Source organism: Lolium rigidum, chromosome 1 (genome assembly GCF_022539505.1).
Source record: "Lolium rigidum isolate FL_2022 chromosome 1, APGP_CSIRO_Lrig_0.1, whole genome shotgun sequence".
NCBI lineage: Eukaryota > Viridiplantae > Streptophyta > Magnoliopsida > Poales > Poaceae > Lolium > Lolium rigidum.
In genome coordinates this window covers 105,158,884-105,178,502 of record NC_061508.1, presented here as the reverse complement: position 1 = coordinate 105,178,502, position 19,619 = coordinate 105,158,884, and the positions used below count along the sequence as shown (strand labels likewise).

Sequence of the window (19,619 nt, the reverse complement as noted above, 5' to 3'; positions counted from 1 at the left end):
CATACTTGCATATTGTACTTGTTATATTACTCTATGTTGACTATTATCCATGAGATATACATGTTACAAGTTGAAAGCAACCGCTGAAACTTAATCTTCCTTTGTGTTGCTTCAATGCCTTTACTTTGATTTATTGCTTTATGAGTTAACTCTTATGCAAGACTTATTAATGCTTGTCTTGAAGTACTATTCATGAAAAGTCTTTGCTATATGATTCACCTGTTTACTCATGTCATCACCATTGTTTTGATCGCTGCATCCACTACATATGTTTACAAATAGTATGATCAAGGTTATGATGGCATATCACTTCGTAAATTATCTTTGTTATCGTTTTACCTCGCTCGGGACGAGCGTAACTAAGCTTGGGGATGCTTGATACGTCTCCGACGTATCGATAATTTCTTATGTTCTATGCCATATTATTGATGATACCTACATGTTTTATGCACACTTTATGTCATATTCGTGCATTTTCTCGGAACTAACCTATTAACAAGATGCCGAAGTGCCGCTCTCGTTTTCTCGCTCGTTTTTGGTTTCGTAAATCCTAGTAACGAAATATTCTCGAATTGGACGAAACGAAGACCCAGTGGCCCTATTTTTCCACCGGAGCTTCCGTAAGACCGAAGAACACACGAAGTGGGGCCACGAGGTGGCCAAGCTATGGGCGGCGCGGCCCAAGCCCCGGCCGCGCCGACCTATAGTGTGGGCCCCTCGTTAGCCCCCCGACTCGCCCTTCCGCCTACTTAAAGCCTCCGTCGCGAAACCCCCGATGCGAAAAACCACGATACGGAAAACCCATCGAGACGCCGCCGGCGCCGATCCCATCTCGGGGATTCTCGGAGATCTCCTCCGGCACCCTCGCCGGAGAGGGGATTCATCTCCCGGAGGACTCTACACCGCCATGGTCGCTCCGGAGTGATGAGTGAGTAGTTCACCCCCGGACTATGGGTCCATAGCAGTAGCTAGATGGTTGTCTTCTCCTCATTGTGCTTCATTGTTGGATCTTGTGAGCTGCCTAACATGATCAAGATCATCTATCCGTAATTCTATATGTTGTGTTTGTCGGGATCCGATGGATAGAGAATACCATGTCATGTTAATTATCAAGTTATTATACATGTGTTGTTTATGATCTTGCATGCTCTCCGTTTCTAGTAGAGGCTCTGGCCAAGTTTTTACTTTTAACTCCAAGAGGGAGTATTTATGCTCGATAGTGGGTTCATGCCCGCATTGACACCTGGGGAGTGACGTAAACCCCTAAGGTTGTGTTGTGTTGTTGCCACTAGGGATAAAACATTGGCGCTATGTCCGAGGATGTAGTTGTTGATTACATTACGCACCATACTTAATGCAATTATCTCGTTGTTAGCAACTTAATACCGGAGGGGGTTCGGATGATAACCCGAAGGTGGACTTTTTAGGCATAGATGCAGCTTGGATGGCGGTCTATGTACTTTGTCGTAATGCCCAATTAAATCTCACTATACTTATCATGTCATGTATGTGCATTGTTATGCCCTCTCTATTTGTCAATTGCCCGACTGTAATTTGTTCACCCAACATGCTTTTATCTTATGGGAGAGACACCTCTAGTGAACTCGTGGACCCCGGTCCATTCTTTAATACCGAAATACAAATCTGCTGCAATACTTGTTTTACTATTTTCTCTCGCAAACAATCATCTTCCACACAATACGGTTAATCCTTTGTTACAAGCAAGCCGGTGAGATTGACAACCTTACTCGTTTCGTTGGGGCAAAGTACTTTGGTTGTGTTGTGCAGGTTCCACGTTGGCGCCGAATCTCTCGGTGTTGCGCCGCACTACATCCCGCCGCCATCAACCTTCAACGTGCTTCTTGGCTCCTCCTGGTTCGATAAACCTTGGTTTCTTTCTGAGGGAAAACTTGCTGCTGTGCGCATCATACCTTCCTCTTGGGGTTGCCCAACGAACGTGTGAAATACACGCCATCAAGGATCACTTGTGTTCACAGAGTGTTAATACTTTGATTCGGTACTCTATTAAAAGGAGTACCTTAATTACCAGTAGTTTCCCTTGAGGCCCCGCTGCAACGGGCTGGTAGGACAAAAGATGTCGTGCAAGTGTCTCGCTGTGAGCACCCAGGGCTAAATAGGAACACACGCCTATGGTTATCTTATACTAGGATGCGGGAGTGGTGTTTTGGAACATGGGAGCATATGCTCCCTCTATTTTGAAATGCATCTTACACATATTTTGAATTTCAGAAAAAATGAAAAAAAAACCGCATGTAATTCTTCTCGTGCTACGTGCTTACAAAGTTGTTTCATAAAAAATTGACTTATCATGTGACGTGTGTAAAAAGACAAAACTTAGTGCTAAAAATAATGCTTTTCACAAGATAAGTTTTCTCTTTTTTATATAGACTACAAAAAATATTATTTTTTCGCGAAACTTGACGAACAAACATATATTATGAAGATGTACATGTAAAAAGTTTTGTCAAATTTTTTCAATATTTCAAAATATGATTTTTTGGGTGCATACGCACCCGGGAGCCGAATTGAATTTTCGGATGCTTATATCATTTTTACTTGCAATGCCTATGTCTTTCTTGCTATTATATGGATTATCTCATTTATACATCATCCGTTCATTCATTCTTGTGTGTACAATATTTTAATCCCGCTGTCTACTGCAATCATCGCTACTGCTGTTTTTATTTCATTACTGCTGTTACTCCACTAGTACCACTGCTATAAAACTGTTACTACTGATAAACTGTTGCGAGTAAGTCTATTTTCAGGTGCAGGTGAATTGACAGCTCGTCTGTTAAAGCTTATAAATATTCTTTGGCTCCCCTTGTATCGAATCAATAAATTTGGGTTACTTCCGTCGAAGACTGTTGCGACCCCCTATACTTATGAGTCATCAGCGGCCCACTCGCGCGCCACGCGCTCGTCCCGCTCAGCGATGCGCAGCGCTCCCACGGCGGCGACGCTCCTCTCCTCCGTGACGATGTACGAAGACAACGCGAGATCCTCGGTCTACTAGCGTGTCCACACAGTCGTCGAAATTCAACGACGAACGCGCTCGTCTCGTAGGTGCTAAGGCCGATGCGCTCGTCGCCGGTACGTCTCCGCGTAATACATGGTCACGTACGGACACCGCGGTACCTCGAGCTTACCGCGAGCTCGACTCGCGGAACCACGAGCTCAACCCACGACGAGGCATGGCGGCGGTGGAAGCGGTGAGCGGTGCGGCGCTAAGAAAAGCGGTGGGGAATGTTCTGGCGGTTGACGACACGTGCAAGAGCTGGCTTTTAAGAGGCGCTTGAGGCGGCGCGGGAGATTTGACGCCCAAGATGTAGCGCAGGTTTTTTTTTAGCGCGCAATTTTACCGCGCCCGGTGGAGCATGCCGCGGGTCCACCCTAAATGGACAGTTTTTTTTAGCGCGGGACTGTTAGAGATGCTCTAGTTAGCTAGGCTAGCAAGTAGAGTTTGACCAGAATCCTAACCTATACATATATACAGTACAATGACATCATGCAGCGTACCCGCGACGTACTGTCTATCATTTTGGTGAAAAAGAAGGAGAAGAAAAAAAACTTGTTTTCCTTCCACGTACACGATGATCAGAGCTAGTTAGTCAGCGGTTACGGGCCTGCACTTCCCTCGCCTTGTGACCGATCCTCCTGCGGAGGCGGCGGCGACCCCGAGTGGCGCACCGGCGTCGAGGACGACGACTGCCCTGGCGTTAACCTGCCAGCCGCAACAGCCCGCAGGTCCACGTCGCCGCTCTGCAGTATGTGCGCGTACTGAAGGAGGTCCGGGAACTCCTCCCGAGCTGCCGCCGGGGTGTTGCTCTGCGGATGGACGACCACCATGGGTGGCCGCTGCTGCGGGGGCAGCGTCAACGGCAATGCCGCGCCTCGTGCCGGCCCGGGCTGTGCACGTACCAACTGTCCGGTGGTATGGCGGGGTGGTGTGCCGGCGTGTACAGCTACACCACCGGCCCTGGGGAAGTTGAGCTTGGCCTTGGCACCCTTGAAGCGGAGCGCAGCGGCGTCGTAGGCACGGGCGGCGTCCTGGGCCGTGTCGAAGGTGCCCAGCCACACCCGCGCTGCCTTCACGGGGTCGCGGATCTCCGCCGCCCACTTGCCCCACGGCCGCTGGCGCACGCCGCGGTACCGTGGACGCTCGACGGCAATCTGCTGATGCTGCTCGGACGATGTAGACGAAGTCGACGCCCCGTCCTGAGGACCGCTGTGTTGGCGCGCCACTGCATCCATTCATCCAACGATAAGCACGTAAATACGTTGACAGACCAATTTGAAGATCAAACAGAACAGAATTGGCATGTATGGTAGTATTAGAATCGTTGTGAAGTATATTATATGTTCACAGGGTTTGTATTTTCTTAAGTCTTGGTTCAGAGAAAATTGCAACTCGATCGATGTTTATTTTTCTAGCACAAAAGTGCAACCCGAACCAGTATTAATTCTTTAAACAGTGGTTACACTTTTCTTTTAGATTAATAAATTCACAGCAAATCCAATTTCCATATTATATGTTTTTGGTATTATAGATGTTTATATATTTATATATTTTTATTGAACTTTACAAAGTTAATGAAGTATAAAACAGGAAGAGAACAACACTTAAAAGATGATGATGAAGCACTGGTACGCCTATCATTCTATGGCCAAGCTGGAGGACGATTGTAAGATGGTCCAGCCACGTAGGCTGACACATGGTCAGCGCGGACGTAAACATTTGGGATAGTTCCAGAGTTCCAAAGTCTAATCTTCTCCAAAACAAGACTCGACACGTGGCTTCTGTACGTAGGAAATCTCATTTCCACTCCCTTCTTTCCGCCTTATCTAGAGTCGTCTACACAGAATCACATAGTACTGGTACGGATCTCGTGTAGAAGGAGATGGAGAGATCGAAGTAGCTCGCAAGAATAATCTAGATCAGCACGCAAAGATTCCATGGACACCAAAAGAGAAAAGCAGCATGCACACACGTATCTAATACCTGCTTGCTGCCCGGACACGGTTGCACCACCGGTGATGGTCGCCGGCCGCCCGGAGCTGATGACGTGCGTGAGCGCCGCCACCATGACGGCGAACTCATAATCCGCGTAGCTCGTCGTCGCTTGCGCCGCCGCTTCACGGATGACCTCCGGCACGCCATGGTCGTCACCTCGTGGTCGCCCTGGCGGCGGCGACGAAAGAGGAGGAGAAGATGGGCCTCTCTTCTCGCGACGATTTCCCGGAGCCGGAGGAGGGCGAGCGCTTCCGCTGCCGCTCGGATGATCCACGCTTGCTGCCTTGTCAGTTGTCACCGGCGTGTGCGCGCGTCGCCGCCCGAAGAAAGGACAAGTTCCGGTCGATGGATATGGGCCGATGTGTCCTTGGCCTAGTAGCTGCTTACTTATGGTGGTGGACAAGAGAGGAAAGACTAGCTGAGCTATAGGAGCAAGAGAGACGATAAGGATGGGACTGACCTGCTTAAGTGAGTGGGGTACTTCTTCGTGAAGCTTCTTCGATCGGCCTTTATAACCAGCCACCTCGACCTCATAGGATATTGACATACAAGGGCATGCTTAGTTCCTAACTCATTTTTTACCACGATTCCCAATGTTAAACCACGCTAATTATGTGAACTCACAATGTTACTGCCTTGCCGCGCTGCTCATGTTGAATATTTTGACAACATGTGATTGTGGACCGAACTGATGTCCTGGTGAGTTACTTCTGTTCGTGAATGCTTCAATGATTGCCACTATTGACCACTTTATCCGTGCTTATCGCCTTCGTGGCTCCGACCAGGAATGCGCCGATGATTGTCGCCGTTGGTTAAATTTCATGGTTTTCGCCTTTCCACACTGATGAGCTCGCACACACAACAAGAATACAGTGATTTTCGACGTTGATAGAGAAAAATGGCAGTGACTACCTCGGAGATTCTGCATTTGGTAGTCTTGCAAGTATACTACTCTCCTAAGTCCAGTTGTTAACTGAACTGCAAAGTCTTACAAATCACGATGATGAGCCTATAGGAAGTACACGTGCATATGTAGTCGGTTTGCGTGGATACAACGTACCAAGACACTCCATATGGCCCATGGGTGCGCCATGGGGTCTTGGCGCCATTCACATCACTTCAATTGTATGCGTGGACATCATTACTTCCATGCATACAATACTACATGAGGAACGAAATACTCCGCATATAATACCGTAGCTCATTTCGAATTTCTTCACTTCATATGCATATGCTATCAGCTATTATTAGCTAGCTAACTTAGCTCAATTGACCTTGACACCTTTGTTTCCATCAAAATGATTACTGCAATTTGCTCAACTAACACTCCATTAAACGCTCTAGACTTGTTGTATTTCCTTGTTAAGTAGTTTTCTGATTGGAGCAGAGAGACGATTTCGTTAGAGCCTGTGCACAAAAACAAATTCAGAAAGCAACTGCTTTTGACAACATGCAATAAAAAAGTACACAGGAAACTACGAGGAAGTTTCAGCAAGTCTATCTAGGCAAAGTCGTCGACTTGGAGTACAAGACGTTCACACCAGGTCTAGATATCTAATGACTTTCCCTCTTCTGTCCAAAGCCAGAACATATAAAGTACTACCACTGTCCCTTTTAAGATGTTATAGTCAACATTGCAGAAAAAGAACTTGCGGCCACTAGTAGTATGAGCAATATGCTGAAACTAAAATTTTCATCAAACTACTTGCATCTGTCTACAGTATGAAAATGTAAATTTTTCATGAAACTACTTGCATCAAACTAAAATTTTCAGCTACTGTCAATAACTTGTGAAAATGTAAAATTATGGTGAAGGTGGTAATACATTAGACCATATCAATGCACACAACAACAAGTGGAGACCGGAGAAGGAAGGGACACAATACATCTCAAATGTATTCAGTAATCTCCCTCCCAAAGGATAAAGGGAATAGCACGATTCATGCATTGTGACTAACTGAACAAAGAAGGGCTATACTTCCATCTACATCTTTAACTGCCTAACTGAAAAAAAAGGGCAACTGAACTGCCAATTGTCATGTACCCTCCATTCCAGTGGCAGTCTAAAATGCCCACATGTTCAGCACCAAATAATGTAAGCTTACTGGCCATGACGTCAAATATTAAACCACTAGTCACACAGATTACTAACTCAAACGTGGAGCAAAGACGCATATGGCCCATGCAACTGGAAGTCTTGTTTAATGTTTCAATAGCCAGTGGGTGATTGATGCACACACTAGGTACATAATGCGCCATGCCTTCCATTTGGGGGTTTCTTGTTAAACATTGTTCGCATCGACTTAGAGACGATCGACATCTGATTCTCCTTCTAGAAAAAAAATGATCTGGGCATCGAGAACCAAACACCTCCCTAGCTAAAGAACTGAATAAGCAATTAAGCACATAGACATCATGATGCACAATAAGCATCAAGCCTTCTTTAGGTTCTGGACCCCAACTCTACAACCAACTATGTTAATATGATGTACTTCCTAGCAGTGGATGAAATAAATAACAAATCACAACACCACTCGACAGTAGTTAATTTCTGAGCACTGCCGAAATTTTCAAACATTGTACAACATATTTAGCCCTGAATTTTTTTCCCTTGTTGGTTATCCATGAACAAAATTTTCAACTTATCTAAACCCCTCAAATTTTAAGAACTGGGGCCTTTGCTATCCAGTTGTAAAAGGATATTTCAGAGTGATTCTCTAGGTCAACTATTTCTTACATGATCCTCTAAGCAGTCTACGACTAAACTCAAAGGAAGTGTGCGTGTACATGTATGTGCTACCAATTGAACTCACCGAAAAAAGTATCCATGATGCATCCCTGTATGAGTGACAGTAGCGCTTTGAACCAAGACACTCGTCAGCTTGCGAAGTCCTGGATAAAGAATAGTTCTTCCAAAGCCTGGGCATTACTCTCATTGCAGTAGCAACTCAATGAGAACGTGATGCATTAGTTGCTACTGATCCAAAGGTGGCCTTCGTGTTATATGGGCTCAGATGTGCTACAACTTGAACTCACAGGCTACAACTTGAACTCACAGAAGCAATGCTCGGGCAGAGCTGATCCCCTCCCCATGATATAGTCTCGTCGATGAGCATCCCACATGGCATTAGCTAGTTGGTCCTCTGCCAGTCCAGCAGCCGTGTAGTTTGCAAAGGCCCTCCTACTCAATATCAAAGTCTTCTGTAACCCTTGCACTGTTCTCATTGCAGTTACCATCTTATCCATATTTCCAAAGAACGTGGCAACGTAAGCGTCACTGTTGACTGAAACATAGTAGTCGAGAGCAGCTTTTGTATTGCCATGCATCCTCTCAAAATCTTCATGGGTCAGGAGAGACGATTTAGTATACATATTTTTGTAGACCGAAGTGAAGCCATCTAGTTCCATTAGCCCATCGCCAGCAGCTAAATAAATGTTTGTATGTGTAGGAATTCCTAGTGCTTGGAGGATAAAGGCTGTTTCACTTGGTGTTAGAGGGCACTTTCCACGGTTCCTCCACAGACGAGCAGCATCACCAATCAGTACATTCTTATCTTGCCCACGTGCAGCTTCAATTGCTTCCATTGATTTGGAGGAAAGGCCACTGTATTCACATCGACTGTAGGCAACCATATCTGGTTCAAATCTAAGGTGAAGGGATAAGAAAGGTTTTGGTATGGCTTCAAGAAGCTCAATAGCTTTGGCTTCCACCTTCTTGTTCAGCCGGAGTGCATTGTAGCAACCTTGGCAGTAAGAAGCTTTCGCATATGATGGATATCTGAAAAAAAAAAAAACCATATACATCACTATGGGAAAGTGGCCCGCAGTTAAATCATTGAGATATCTGAAAAAAAAATACATGTATAATCCACAAGCTATCAGTATTAGGTAAGCTGAAGTGGTTGCAGTTAGTAAAGAAGTCATGCACCCAACAAATCAGGAACGTGGAGTCTTCATTACATGCATTGAATCTTTAGTTAAACAAAATTATCTCACGAGAACGTATATCAGTTTATTTATTCCAATTATATTAGAACAAGATCAGTGCAATTGTTCAAAGATATTGGGGTGGGGCCGCAATGGCAGGGGCTACAAAGCTATGAAGATAACTTTCACATTATTGTGTACAATTGGGGATAGCAAGCCCACCAATTTCGAAGGTTGATACATATATTCACAGTCAGTATTTGCAATGAGCAACAGAAATACAGATACAAAGAAACAATTGACATGGTCACATCAGACATCTAAATACGTAAATACGGCCAAATACATATGGTTTTCAACGCTGCTTGATGGTAGTACATTGTACATCTCACGTATGCTATTTAAGAATTTTGCAGTCAATGATAAAACAAACCAGCTTCATATAATGAACTCCTACTAATGAAATATAGATATATTGTACTCTTATTACTTGAATATATATTTTTGAAAAGGGTTACTGCAAGACATGTACTTATGAGTTATAATATGAAATATGTGCCTTCCAATTACATAAAAGAATTTAAGTCCTTCACTAGTTCATTGCCAGCCTTATTATCATATACATTGTTTACATTATCCTAAGATCCTCAATAGCAGATATGAGTCAAGGAATTTGACGTGAACAATCAACACAATAATTTGGGAAAGAAACTACTTGAAAGCATGACAACAATAATTTGGCATGATGTAAACAGACAGCATATTTCAGGTATCAACTAGATGAGGGGCAATACCTATCTTTTCTTTGGCTCACGGCAGGTGTCAGAGAAATATAGCGATGCTCCAAAAGAGCCGGGAGCACTGTTTCGACATAATCAAAATGCCCTTTCCGTTTTCGGCAATCAACGTTAACGGGCTCTTTCAGTGATATCTCCTCAGGCATCTCCTTCACCACTTCCACATAACCTCTGGTCTGCTCAATGAAGTAATCAACGTCAAACACATCTGCAAAACCACTGACACATCGTTTCAATAAGCACTGGATCACTCTTCCAAACAGAAGCGGACCACATAGCAACAATTAGTAGAGGCATTCGTTTCCTCGAGTGACTCTAGTACCTAGACTCATTCCAGTATGCAGCAACCTGGAACTTGGGCAGAACCATGGTCGCGTTCAGAAGACGCGCAACCGCAATCCCATCGCATAGCTGCAGAACAATTGCGCCACAGTAATTACAACCGAGGAAATAACATAGTCAGTTGATAGTGTGTACAGCATTCCATACCATGCTACCTATATACTCCTATTTCCTAAAGCTAAATCATATATGAATCCTGCTTATCCACTACACTAGCCTATGCACATCAGTGCATGGCCCAATGATCCAAGTGTAACAGTGCATAAGAAACGGGAATCTTATGCTGCTCAAGGAGGATACAAATCTTAACCGAGGTTTGTTAACACATACGTCGCGCCGCAGCTGGTTGAGCCCGCCGTAGCAATCTATCCGGATGTACCCGTTCCTCGTCGGCAGTGCTGCAGAAGGACAAGCCAATCAGTCACCACCAGTTCACCACAACTCAAGCAAATCCTAGACCCTGACCCCAGAATAGAATGGGAAAGCCCGCGAGGCCTCACCGGGCACTGCCGTCCGCCACCACCCGCACGGCCGCCACTCCGCCACCCGCCGCTGCGCCCATATGAGCCGCGACCCCAGGGGCGAACGCTCCCTGCAGGAAACCCAATGCGGGGGAATCTGTAACTTCCCGGAAGAGTCCAGAAGAGCCTGGTGTGGAAGGTCGGGGAGCGGCGTGTACCTGGAGGCGGGTAGGGCGAAGAAGGACGGGGAGGAGCGCGGGGAGGCGAGGAGGAAGAAGAGGGCGGGGGCGAGGAAGAGAGCCGGGAGAAGGAGGCGTATGTGGTGGCGCGCCCAGCACGACGCCGCCGTCGACCACATGGCCACCGCCGCCGAGGAGAACTGGATCTGATCGCCGGCGCCGTCACCGCCGTCCTCCCGGGCTACGGGATGGGAAGTAGTAGTACTTCGGTCAGAGGGTGGGTCTCACAATTAAATCTGGGCCCATTTGTCGGATTTTGACAGAAATAACCTTTTGGCGAACAAAAGTCTCTATGCCAAAACTATTTCACTGCACTAACTCATGTGAAAGGTGCCACACATCCAGGCCGATGTGGCGCGCCGTTGACCAGCCGATGTGGCAGGGCGTGTGGCGTCGTTCCCATCGACGTCACACATTCTGTTATGTGGGGCCTGAGCCGCCCAGCCCGACCACGCACTCACTCCCCCACCCAAATCTTCTTCCTCCTCCTCCGACCAGCCATCCCATCTCTCTCCCCCACCCAAATCTCTCTTAAATCTTGGTGGTTTTGTTGGATCTGTCTGTGGAGTTCGTTCCCAACCCGTTCATTAGGGTAATCTCCTCTGTTCCCCTTGTTTTCATCCAATGAATTGATGGATTTGGTTGGATCTAGATGCGAAACCCTGGATGTGAAACCCTAACTTGGTTTGGCATGTGAAGTCAATTTTTTTGGAATCTTAGGTTTGTTCAAGTAGGACGAGTGTTAGGGGTAGCCGGGTAGGTTGTATGGGTAGAAACCCTAGTTTGATTTGTTTCGACTATGGCTAACTATTGAACACATATATGTATGTGTTGTTCACATTATGCTAGGGATGGACACAATTGTTCATATTCATCACGTGGACAAGAATGCTTTCTTGAAGGGAAACCTAGAGCCGGACCCAAACGAGGTTGACTTGGTGTTTGACCGTAGCCCTAGCTTTGACGAGGTGGTAGCACAAGCGAGGATTGAATTGAATTGGAATGAGCCAAATGATGGTGTTTAGCTAGAGGGAAGACATAATGTGGGATTTGGAATGCACATCCTGAAGAGTATGGGTCATCTCTTCGGACCTCAAGTGGAAGGTGTGCGTCTTCGGCCTCCACCGGTCGACAAGCATGGTGATTTCCGCGGCGCTCATGTTTGACGGCTCCCGACTTACAAGCGAGATGAACGGGAGAAAATCGGTAGGCTCAATGTGCTCCATGTACGCTCGTCATACGGCATGTCACGCATTTTACCATGGTAACGAATCTTAAAGGGCTCAAGAACCTACAAGCACATACAAACACATAATATTATGCCATATCCAATGGAATAAAACAAGTAGTGCTAACAAAAAAAATATTAGTACCTTCCCTAGGTCCGCGATATGATAGGCCGGTGTTGCCTGTCATAGTAATCATCTAGGAGGCACACCATTCTACATTTTTTCACAAATACAAACAATAAGAACTACCATACTATCACCATACATATTTTAAATTTGGGTTTTCCTAATAAATATGAGGCATACACACATACATTACAATATGAACTTCAACAAATACATGAGAATATATCTAGGCATTTCTATCACCATATATATATATAAGTCATCACACATAATTAATACATCACACATACATGAGAATTCATATCCAAATCTAGGGTTCATGAGAACAAGTGATTGAAAAAAATAAACAATCACATGTAGAGTCTCATATCTAGTGTTCCATGTCTAAAGCAATTTCAAATCCACAAAAAATAAACAATAATATCTAGAATTTCACATCTAGGGTTCATGTCTAAATCTAACAAAATCTATGAAATTAGTGGATGAATCGAAGGGAATCGAAGGAAAATATCTTGAGGAATGAATGGGGATCAATTTGGCTGGCCAGATCTGTCGAATCCGTGGAGGAGGTGGTGGGGGGGGGGGGGCGGAGGAGAGGCGACCGCCGCCGACGGTTCCAGGCAACCAGAGAAGAAAGAAGAGAGAAGAAAAAAAAGGCTTGGGTTGGGGCGGGCTTGAGCGCCAGACATAACAGAATGTGTGGCGCCCTTCCGAACGGCGCCACATTCAAAGTGCGCCGCCACACGTTCTGCCACGTCAGCTGGTCAATGACGCGCAGCGTCGATCACGCCACGTCGGCCTGAATTTGTGGTGCCGTTCGCATAAACATCATACATGGATCCAAAAGATATCACACAAAAGGATTAATTCAGTGAAATAGTTGACCATAGGGTGCTTTTCTTTGCCTAGAGAGTTAAAATCGCTCCATTTGTCACGGATAGTTATCCAGATCGAGAGGTGGCGTGTAGAAAATGGCAGCGGTGGTGGTCCAGCAGGAGCAGCATTTACTAACTTCCAGAGCATGACAGCTGGGTCCCCAACGTCTGGCCCACATGCCAGAGTCACTTACATCACCTGGGCCGAGATCTCGTCTCGCACTGCCCGCAGAAGCGAAAGGTCTCCTCCGTCCGCACCCCGAATCGAAGCCGTCGTCTCGTCTCGTCTCGAACTCCGTCCACAACCCCGCACGCGAAGCTGGCGAGGGAGGCGGCCGACGCGAGCGCCCGCAAGCGCAAGGCGGCGGACGGCGGCGGCGGCGACACCGGCGCGGCCCCGGCCCCCGAGGACGCGGCCATGGGCGACGCGCCCCCGCCGGGCCCCGCGCTGCTCGCCGATGCGGGAGGAGGGGAGGGGTCGGGCTCGGGCTCGGACCCCAACCCGGACCCCGTGTCGGTGGAGCTCTCCATGGGCGGGGACTACTACCACGCCTGCTGCGGCGGCCCCGACCCCGACCCCAAGCCCGAGGGACCCCAGGTGCCGTACGTCGGGAACAAGGTCAGGCACATCTCGACTCCTCTCCCGCTCTCGCTCCGCAATCGCGATATATTTGTTCACGTTCCCGGGATGGATCGTCGCGCTTAGTGCCGCTAACCCGGTGCCCATTTGTGGGCGACAGCCTTCGGGATTCGATCCTATTTCGATCCAGTAGTATGTCAATGTTGCTAGTGGTAACTGCTGTACTGGGATTTCGGTGGGTGTTAGCCAGTTGTCGTTTGAAATGGGCAAGGTAGCATAAGGGATTGGAATTTGGGTTCACAGGGAGCAATTCGTGTCCTGTTCTAGGATAATTAGGGGTTATCATTGGCTGGCTCAGGCGCTCAGCTCTTTGTTTGAACTTCTGGTCTACGATGAAGGAGTTTGCCATCCCCACTTGTCCATGTAAGGATAGCCTATGAAAAGCTAGGGACAATTCATCACTGGAAATGGAGCACACATTTTGTTTGTCATTTAATGAGATGAAATTATCTTGGAAGTTTGGCTGAGTCTACAACTGCGGTTTCTCTACAATGTGCTGTTACACTTGAATTTTGAACTTTAAAAATGAAATGATTATCCATATGAGAAGCTGGGGAGCGACATCCATGATTCCACACAGATCCTAAATGAAATAAGATACTGAGATTGATCTCTTATTCCCTTTATTTGGCTCAATTAGTTGGGTGTCTCAAGTGCATTTGGCGGTACTTGTGAATTCTATTTTCCCACTGGGAAATGGTAACACACTGTTATGACTATCACTATATTTGCAGTTTAGTAAGTAACTTCGTACTCCTGCTTTTACTTTGCCATCCATACTAATCACTGATGTGCCTTATCAATTTATATGACTGGGCATCTTATTGATCTTGCAGGAACCGCTCTCCGCCTTAGCAGCAGAGTTCCAGTCTGGCAGCCCCATTTTACAGGAGAAAATAAAGGTTGTTGTTGGTTTGTTAATTCTAATACACGATAACTATAATTTATGTTGATCCTGTGTGTCATTTTGTGGCCCTTCAGTTTGTTCTTATGTTTTACTCGCTTAACCTTCAGTTGCTTGGTGAACAATATGATGCTTTAAGACGGACACGAGGAGACGGGAACTGCTTTTATCGAAGCTTTATGTTCTCATACCTGGTACTTTTCAAGTACTTTTTGTTGTTGTTTTTCTCGCGAAGTATGTCTATTCATAATTTGACAATCTTACGGGTTGCTTGCTAGGAACATATCCTGGAGACACAAGATAGAGCTGAGGTTGAGCGCATCCAAAAAAACATTGAGCAGTGCAATAAGACACTACAAGGTCTTGGATACATTGAGTTTACTTATGAGGATTTCTTCGCTGTAAGTAAATGCTTATTTGTTTTTTTGCTTCTCTCCCGAGTTCTCCTTTTCTATATTGCCGCGGTTCCAAATTGTCTACTAGACTTCCTTTGACTAGTTTGTAGATCTCTCTCGGTTACAATTTCTTATATGTATCTCTGGGAACTTGCTTAGATGCCTCATTGGTAACCGGGGACTTGTGTTCTTGCTGAAAAGCGTCTAACCGGTGCGCATTGTTGACTATTAACATGGTTGTAATTATACTGCATACCCTTTCTCAATCCCTTGATGAAATGCATTGGTTTGTTGCTCTCTGTGGGTAAAATTGTCTGAGATATGAACAAGTTGTCTTAGATTATTCTTATTCTTATTCTGTTTATGGTTATGTTTTGGGAGTTCTGCTATTGTTATTGAAATGCATAAAAATAATGGGTAGTAAAGCTGCTCGCCCAGAAGAACTTCAACCTTGCTGAGTATGAATATATGAAATGTTTATTTGCTTTGTTAAATGCTCCTTGAGATGTCATAATCTGCTGCTCGCCCAGAAGAACTTTAGCCTTGCTGATTTTTCCTCCCTCATTATCCTCAGATATTCATTGAGCAGCTGCAAAATGTTCTGCAGGGACACGATTTTTCTATGGGGTAAATATTCTAGCGTTCTATTTGTCTCCTTGTAATGCGCAATTGCATATGAACAGAAGAAAACTCTTGATTGAAATGGGATTCCTTAACTGTTTGAATAGTATGGCATGGCCGTTATCAGATTTTTTCTTTTGTAGTGAATCTATTTTGTTTTCTTGTATCTCTAGGCCTGAAGAACTTCTTGAAAAATCCAGGGAGCAAACGATTTCCGATTATGGTTTGTACAACCAGATATATATATATGATATGTCTTTCTTGACTGTGCTGTCATTATCATCTAATTATGTCTACCTTAGTTGTCATGTTCTTTAGGTTTGTTACCTCTGGTGAAATTCAAAGGAGGGCTGAGTTCTTTGAACCATTTATCTCAGGCTTGACAAATTCGACAGTGGCTCAGGTTAGCATATTAGTTTTGTCCTTATATTTCTTTGTAACACACAGAACAAAGACATTCTACAGGGAATCATTTATATACCTCCTGTCCTTAAATAGTACACCCTCTTGTTCGCAGTGCACGTCTATTTTACTAGCAGTTATCAGTCTATTTTCTGGCAGTTATCATTCTACGTTGCATATCAATTGTGGAAATCAAGAGTGCTATTCTCACAATACCCGCACTCTCTGATGCCGAATGTTGTGAAACAGGTTGACTGATGAGACTGTAGTATGCCATTTAATAGGTCTACTAATTATTTGTTGGATTTGGTACCTCCTTGATGTGCGTGTGGCCAGTATTCCTACAGGGCCAGTTTCCTTTAGGCCCCACTTGGAGTAGGTGTAAAATTAGTGTGGTTACTGGTTTATAGTACTACCTCCATCCACAAAAGGATGTCTCAACTTTGTCTAAATTTCTGGTGGCCACACTAATTTTACACCTATTCCAAGCAGCCCCTTAGAAAGATTATGTAAAGCCAAAACTAGATGTAATTCGAGTAGGAGCATAATTAGCAGCTCTGTAAGAAATAGAGTATTCTTCAAGGGATAGGGCTCTTTGATTCTGAGGAACTTCATAGAAATTCCAGAGGATGCTGTGGCTTATGAAAAAATTCTACGTAGCTTGTTTGAATTTGTAGGATTGGAAAAAAGGGTGCACCCAGCGCTGAAAGCTCCCACACATTGTGGGGTCTGGGGAAGGGAATTTCTTGGCAGCCTTTCCCTTGCTTTTTATGCAAAGAGGCTGATTTGACCCAGGACCTCCAGGACACAAGTGAAGGTGGTCTACCACTACGCCAGGCCTGCCCTTCAATTTGTAGGACTGGAAACAATAGGATTTTTTTCTATGGATTACTTGCATGTTATTTCTAAGGAAAAATTACATTGAGTCCAACCTCATGGAAATTTTCCTTTGTTTCTGTGACAACTATGGGAACCATCCTAAGTAAACATGTTAGGACATGAAATGACTTATTTACCTGTCTTTCTGGTGGAGCAATCGATGCATGCTTTAACTTTTTTCTGTTGACAAAATTTTCTGGTGTTATTTTCATCCTTGACCTGGTAACCCATTTCCATAGATATGCAGCCGAGGGACTGACCCTGATTTAAAATTTGCTTTGCAGTTCTGCAAGGCTTCTGTGGAGCCAATGGGCGAGGAAAGTGATCATGTGCACATTATTGCTCTGTCAGATGCATTAGGGGTGCCAATCCGTGTGATGTACCTAGACAGAAGCTCTTGTGATCCTGCCAACCTAAGCGTGAACCACCACGATTTCGTCCCTGCTGCCAATTCCTCTGAGGGTGATGACGCAATGACATCAGCTCCTGCTGATGAGAAACCTTACATTACTCTCCTGTACCGGCCTGGTCACTACGATATCCTCTACCCAAAATGATCACTGTCTGATGGAACAAGGTTGGTTTCTGTCATGAATTCGGACTGAGAAAGCGCTGTCCAGAACTGTGTAGTCGTGTTGATCGTGCATGCTGCCGAAGGCGGCCTTATAAGAGGGATCCTGTGTGTTCTTAGGAAGCTTTCGGGAACATGTTTTTACTTGCCACTGCCCTCTTATCTCAAATTTGTAGTTCTCATTGCTGCAAGTGTACTCTGGTACAACGACCTAACATTGCGATTCGACTTTTGAGAATATCATGTGGACATCATGACTAATCGTGGTTCTTTTTCCCTGGATTATTTACTTCACAGTAGCAGTCTGTTTCTTCTATTGAAAACTGTTGACATGATTCTTGAGGTGTGCTTCTTTTTCCTCAATTGTTTTTACTTCTCTGCATTGGAATGCTCAATGGTAGCGCCATGTTTCTTTTATTTGGAGCTCTTGAGATGATTCTTGATGTGAATGGCATGCCGAAGCCGTCAAACTTTTTAATTTTTTATTTGGTCCTATCCTGAGGAAGATCTGTAGTTTGCAAGATATCCTGCTGCAACAGTTGCAGTCACTCCGCCTCCATTTTAGTACGTTCTCTACACCCAGTCTAGATTCAAACGAGAGATGGTAGGCCAGGTCAGTTTAGGAATTGGAATGTTAGCTCGGTGCCTGTGTCTCCTCTTTTTTTTTTTTTCTGTAATTGGTCTGTTACTAACATCTGTTTCACGGTATAGTCTTCTGTTTTTATTTTATTCTGACCTGATAGGCTTTCTGTTTCTGGTTCGCGGACTGCCATTTTATCCAAACTCTACATTTCAATTAAACCGAAACCTGAGAACCATAGACTTTGGTGATTGGGGGAAGAAGTACCACTCCTACACTAGGCATAGCCTGATGCATGATAAGTGAAGTTCTAGGTCAAAAGCCTTTTCTGGTGGAGAAACAGAGCAAAGTGGAAACAGATTTGCATTTAGTGGCGGTGAAGTATGATATTGGTACCAATCAAGTCAATCAAAGGCATGATGCGGTTGGAGAGGAAAAGGTTGACAAGCCGGCCGAGTTGACTCACTAGAGCTATGCAGGTTGGTCTATCGGTCGGGGGCTGAAACTGAAAGCCATCATGTTTCTTGCACACAACTTGTTACAAATGGTTGGCAACTGAACAAAGTTATTAACAATAGACACTCTGTTTTTATCAAGGGGAACACACCGTGGTTAGTGACAGTGACACGAACAGGATATCATATGTGTCGATTAATCCAATGCTATAGTACTAACCAGTCGCTCTCTCATTTCCTGCACACCAGCCGCCAGGGGGGTCAAAGAAATAATCTCTTCCCATGTATGCCGGCTCTACCTTTTTGTTCCCATGCAAAGGGGTGACTGACCGGTTGTTGCTTGGTGTCTCTCATCTAACGTCAAGAACACACGAAACCCTTAACTTCGTGGATGAGACAATCTTTCATGTGAAGGGATCAGCCCCTGATCCTGCGGAGGTTAGGAGGTCGTCTTAGGGCATGTACAATGGTTCCGACGAAAGGTGTCTGTTCAGTCGCTCCACGTCAGGTATAGACGACCCAACAGACAACGTACACAACAGTGAATTTATTTGGTTGGGTGTAACCACCAGACTTTCACGAGAAAGAGGGGATTCATTTTTCCTAGCGTGAGATCCAACCGACTCCTACTTGCCGCGAACTGATACAACGGGAATTCAGCAGTCTGTAAGCAGCGTATTTTCCGGCTGCAGATCGACTGCAATCTTACCGACGGGCTCAGTTCGTTTCTCCTTTTCTCTCTCCCCACGTCATCAAAGTTCTTGCGTGGCCAGCGTTACAGACTGGTGACTGGATATCATTGTACATGCCCTTATGATCGTTGCGGCATATGGGGAAATGGTCAGTTGCCAGTTTTTCTGCTTAATTCTGCTGGCATCTTGCACTAGTGCTAGAAGCTATCAGTTAGGTTTATTTTTTTGAGAATATAAGCAGCTGTCAGGTAGTGATAGCATCATGAGGCGTATCCTTCTGTCATGCACGGTGGGCTGAAGAATCTCTCAAAGGGCCGGCCGGGCGCACAAGGCGGCACGACAGAAAGCCGAAACTCGAGGTGGAGCGTCTCCTGGCCATGGCCCCTTCTCTGTTAGAAAAGGTTTTCATCATCTGTACTGTTTCTTCGTCTGTAGTTTGCTCTTTTCCA

The 19,619-nt window shown here is 45.3% G+C and overlaps 2 protein-coding genes across 2 annotated transcripts; one reads left to right on the top strand and one right to left on the bottom strand.

The window, feature by feature from the left end:
* Positions 1–3,639: 3,639 nt before the first annotated feature.
* Positions 3,640–13,451, bottom strand: LOC124649730 (O-fucosyltransferase 13-like). Its single transcript, XM_047189319.1, has 11 exons — positions 13,326–13,451; positions 12,032–12,092; positions 10,781–10,982; positions 10,602–10,693; positions 10,432–10,499; positions 10,082–10,170; positions 9,757–9,978; positions 8,079–8,813; positions 7,849–7,927; positions 5,024–5,168; positions 3,640–4,265 (listed from the first exon to the last, which is right to left on the bottom strand). The coding sequence occupies exons 1-11, from the start codon at positions 13,449–13,451 to the stop codon at positions 3,640–3,642; spliced, it is 2,445 nt and encodes an 814-aa protein (XP_047045275.1).
* LOC124707546 (OVARIAN TUMOR DOMAIN-containing deubiquitinating enzyme 1-like) lies at positions 13,450–17,704 on the top strand. The gene is made up of 8 exons (XM_047239241.1): positions 13,450–13,650; positions 14,508–14,573; positions 14,686–14,769; positions 14,854–14,976; positions 15,545–15,597; positions 15,765–15,814; positions 15,894–15,994; positions 17,157–17,704. Exons 1-8 carry the CDS (start codon positions 13,450–13,452, stop codon positions 17,427–17,429), a joined length of 951 nt encoding a protein of 316 aa, XP_047095197.1. The 3' UTR covers positions 17,430–17,704.
* Positions 17,705–19,619: the final 1,915 nt, after the last annotated feature.

Coding starts and splice junctions, on each gene's coding strand:
- LOC124707546 (XM_047239241.1), top strand. CDS start 13,450: ATGGGCGACGCGCCCCCGCCGGGCCCCGCGCTGCTCGCCGATGCGGGA. Junction 14,574..14,685: donor TTTTACAGGAGAAAATAAAG/GTTGTTGTTGGT, acceptor CTTAACCTTCAG/TTGCTTGGTGAACAATATGA. Junction 14,977..15,544: donor CTTATGAGGATTTCTTCGCT/GTAAGTAAATGC, acceptor CATTATCCTCAG/ATATTCATTGAGCAGCTGCA.
- LOC124649730 (XM_047189319.1), bottom strand. CDS start 13,451: ATGGCCGCGTCCTCGGGGGCCGGGGCCGCGCCGGTGTCGCCGCCGCCG. Junction 10,500..10,601: donor GTGGCGGACGGCAGTGCCCG/GTGAGGCCTCGC, acceptor GTCCTTCTGCAG/CACTGCCGACGAGGAACGGG. Junction 5,169..7,848: donor CATCATGGATACTTTTTTCG/GTGAGTTCAATT, acceptor GGCGTGCCGGAG/GTCATCCGTGAAGCGGCGGC.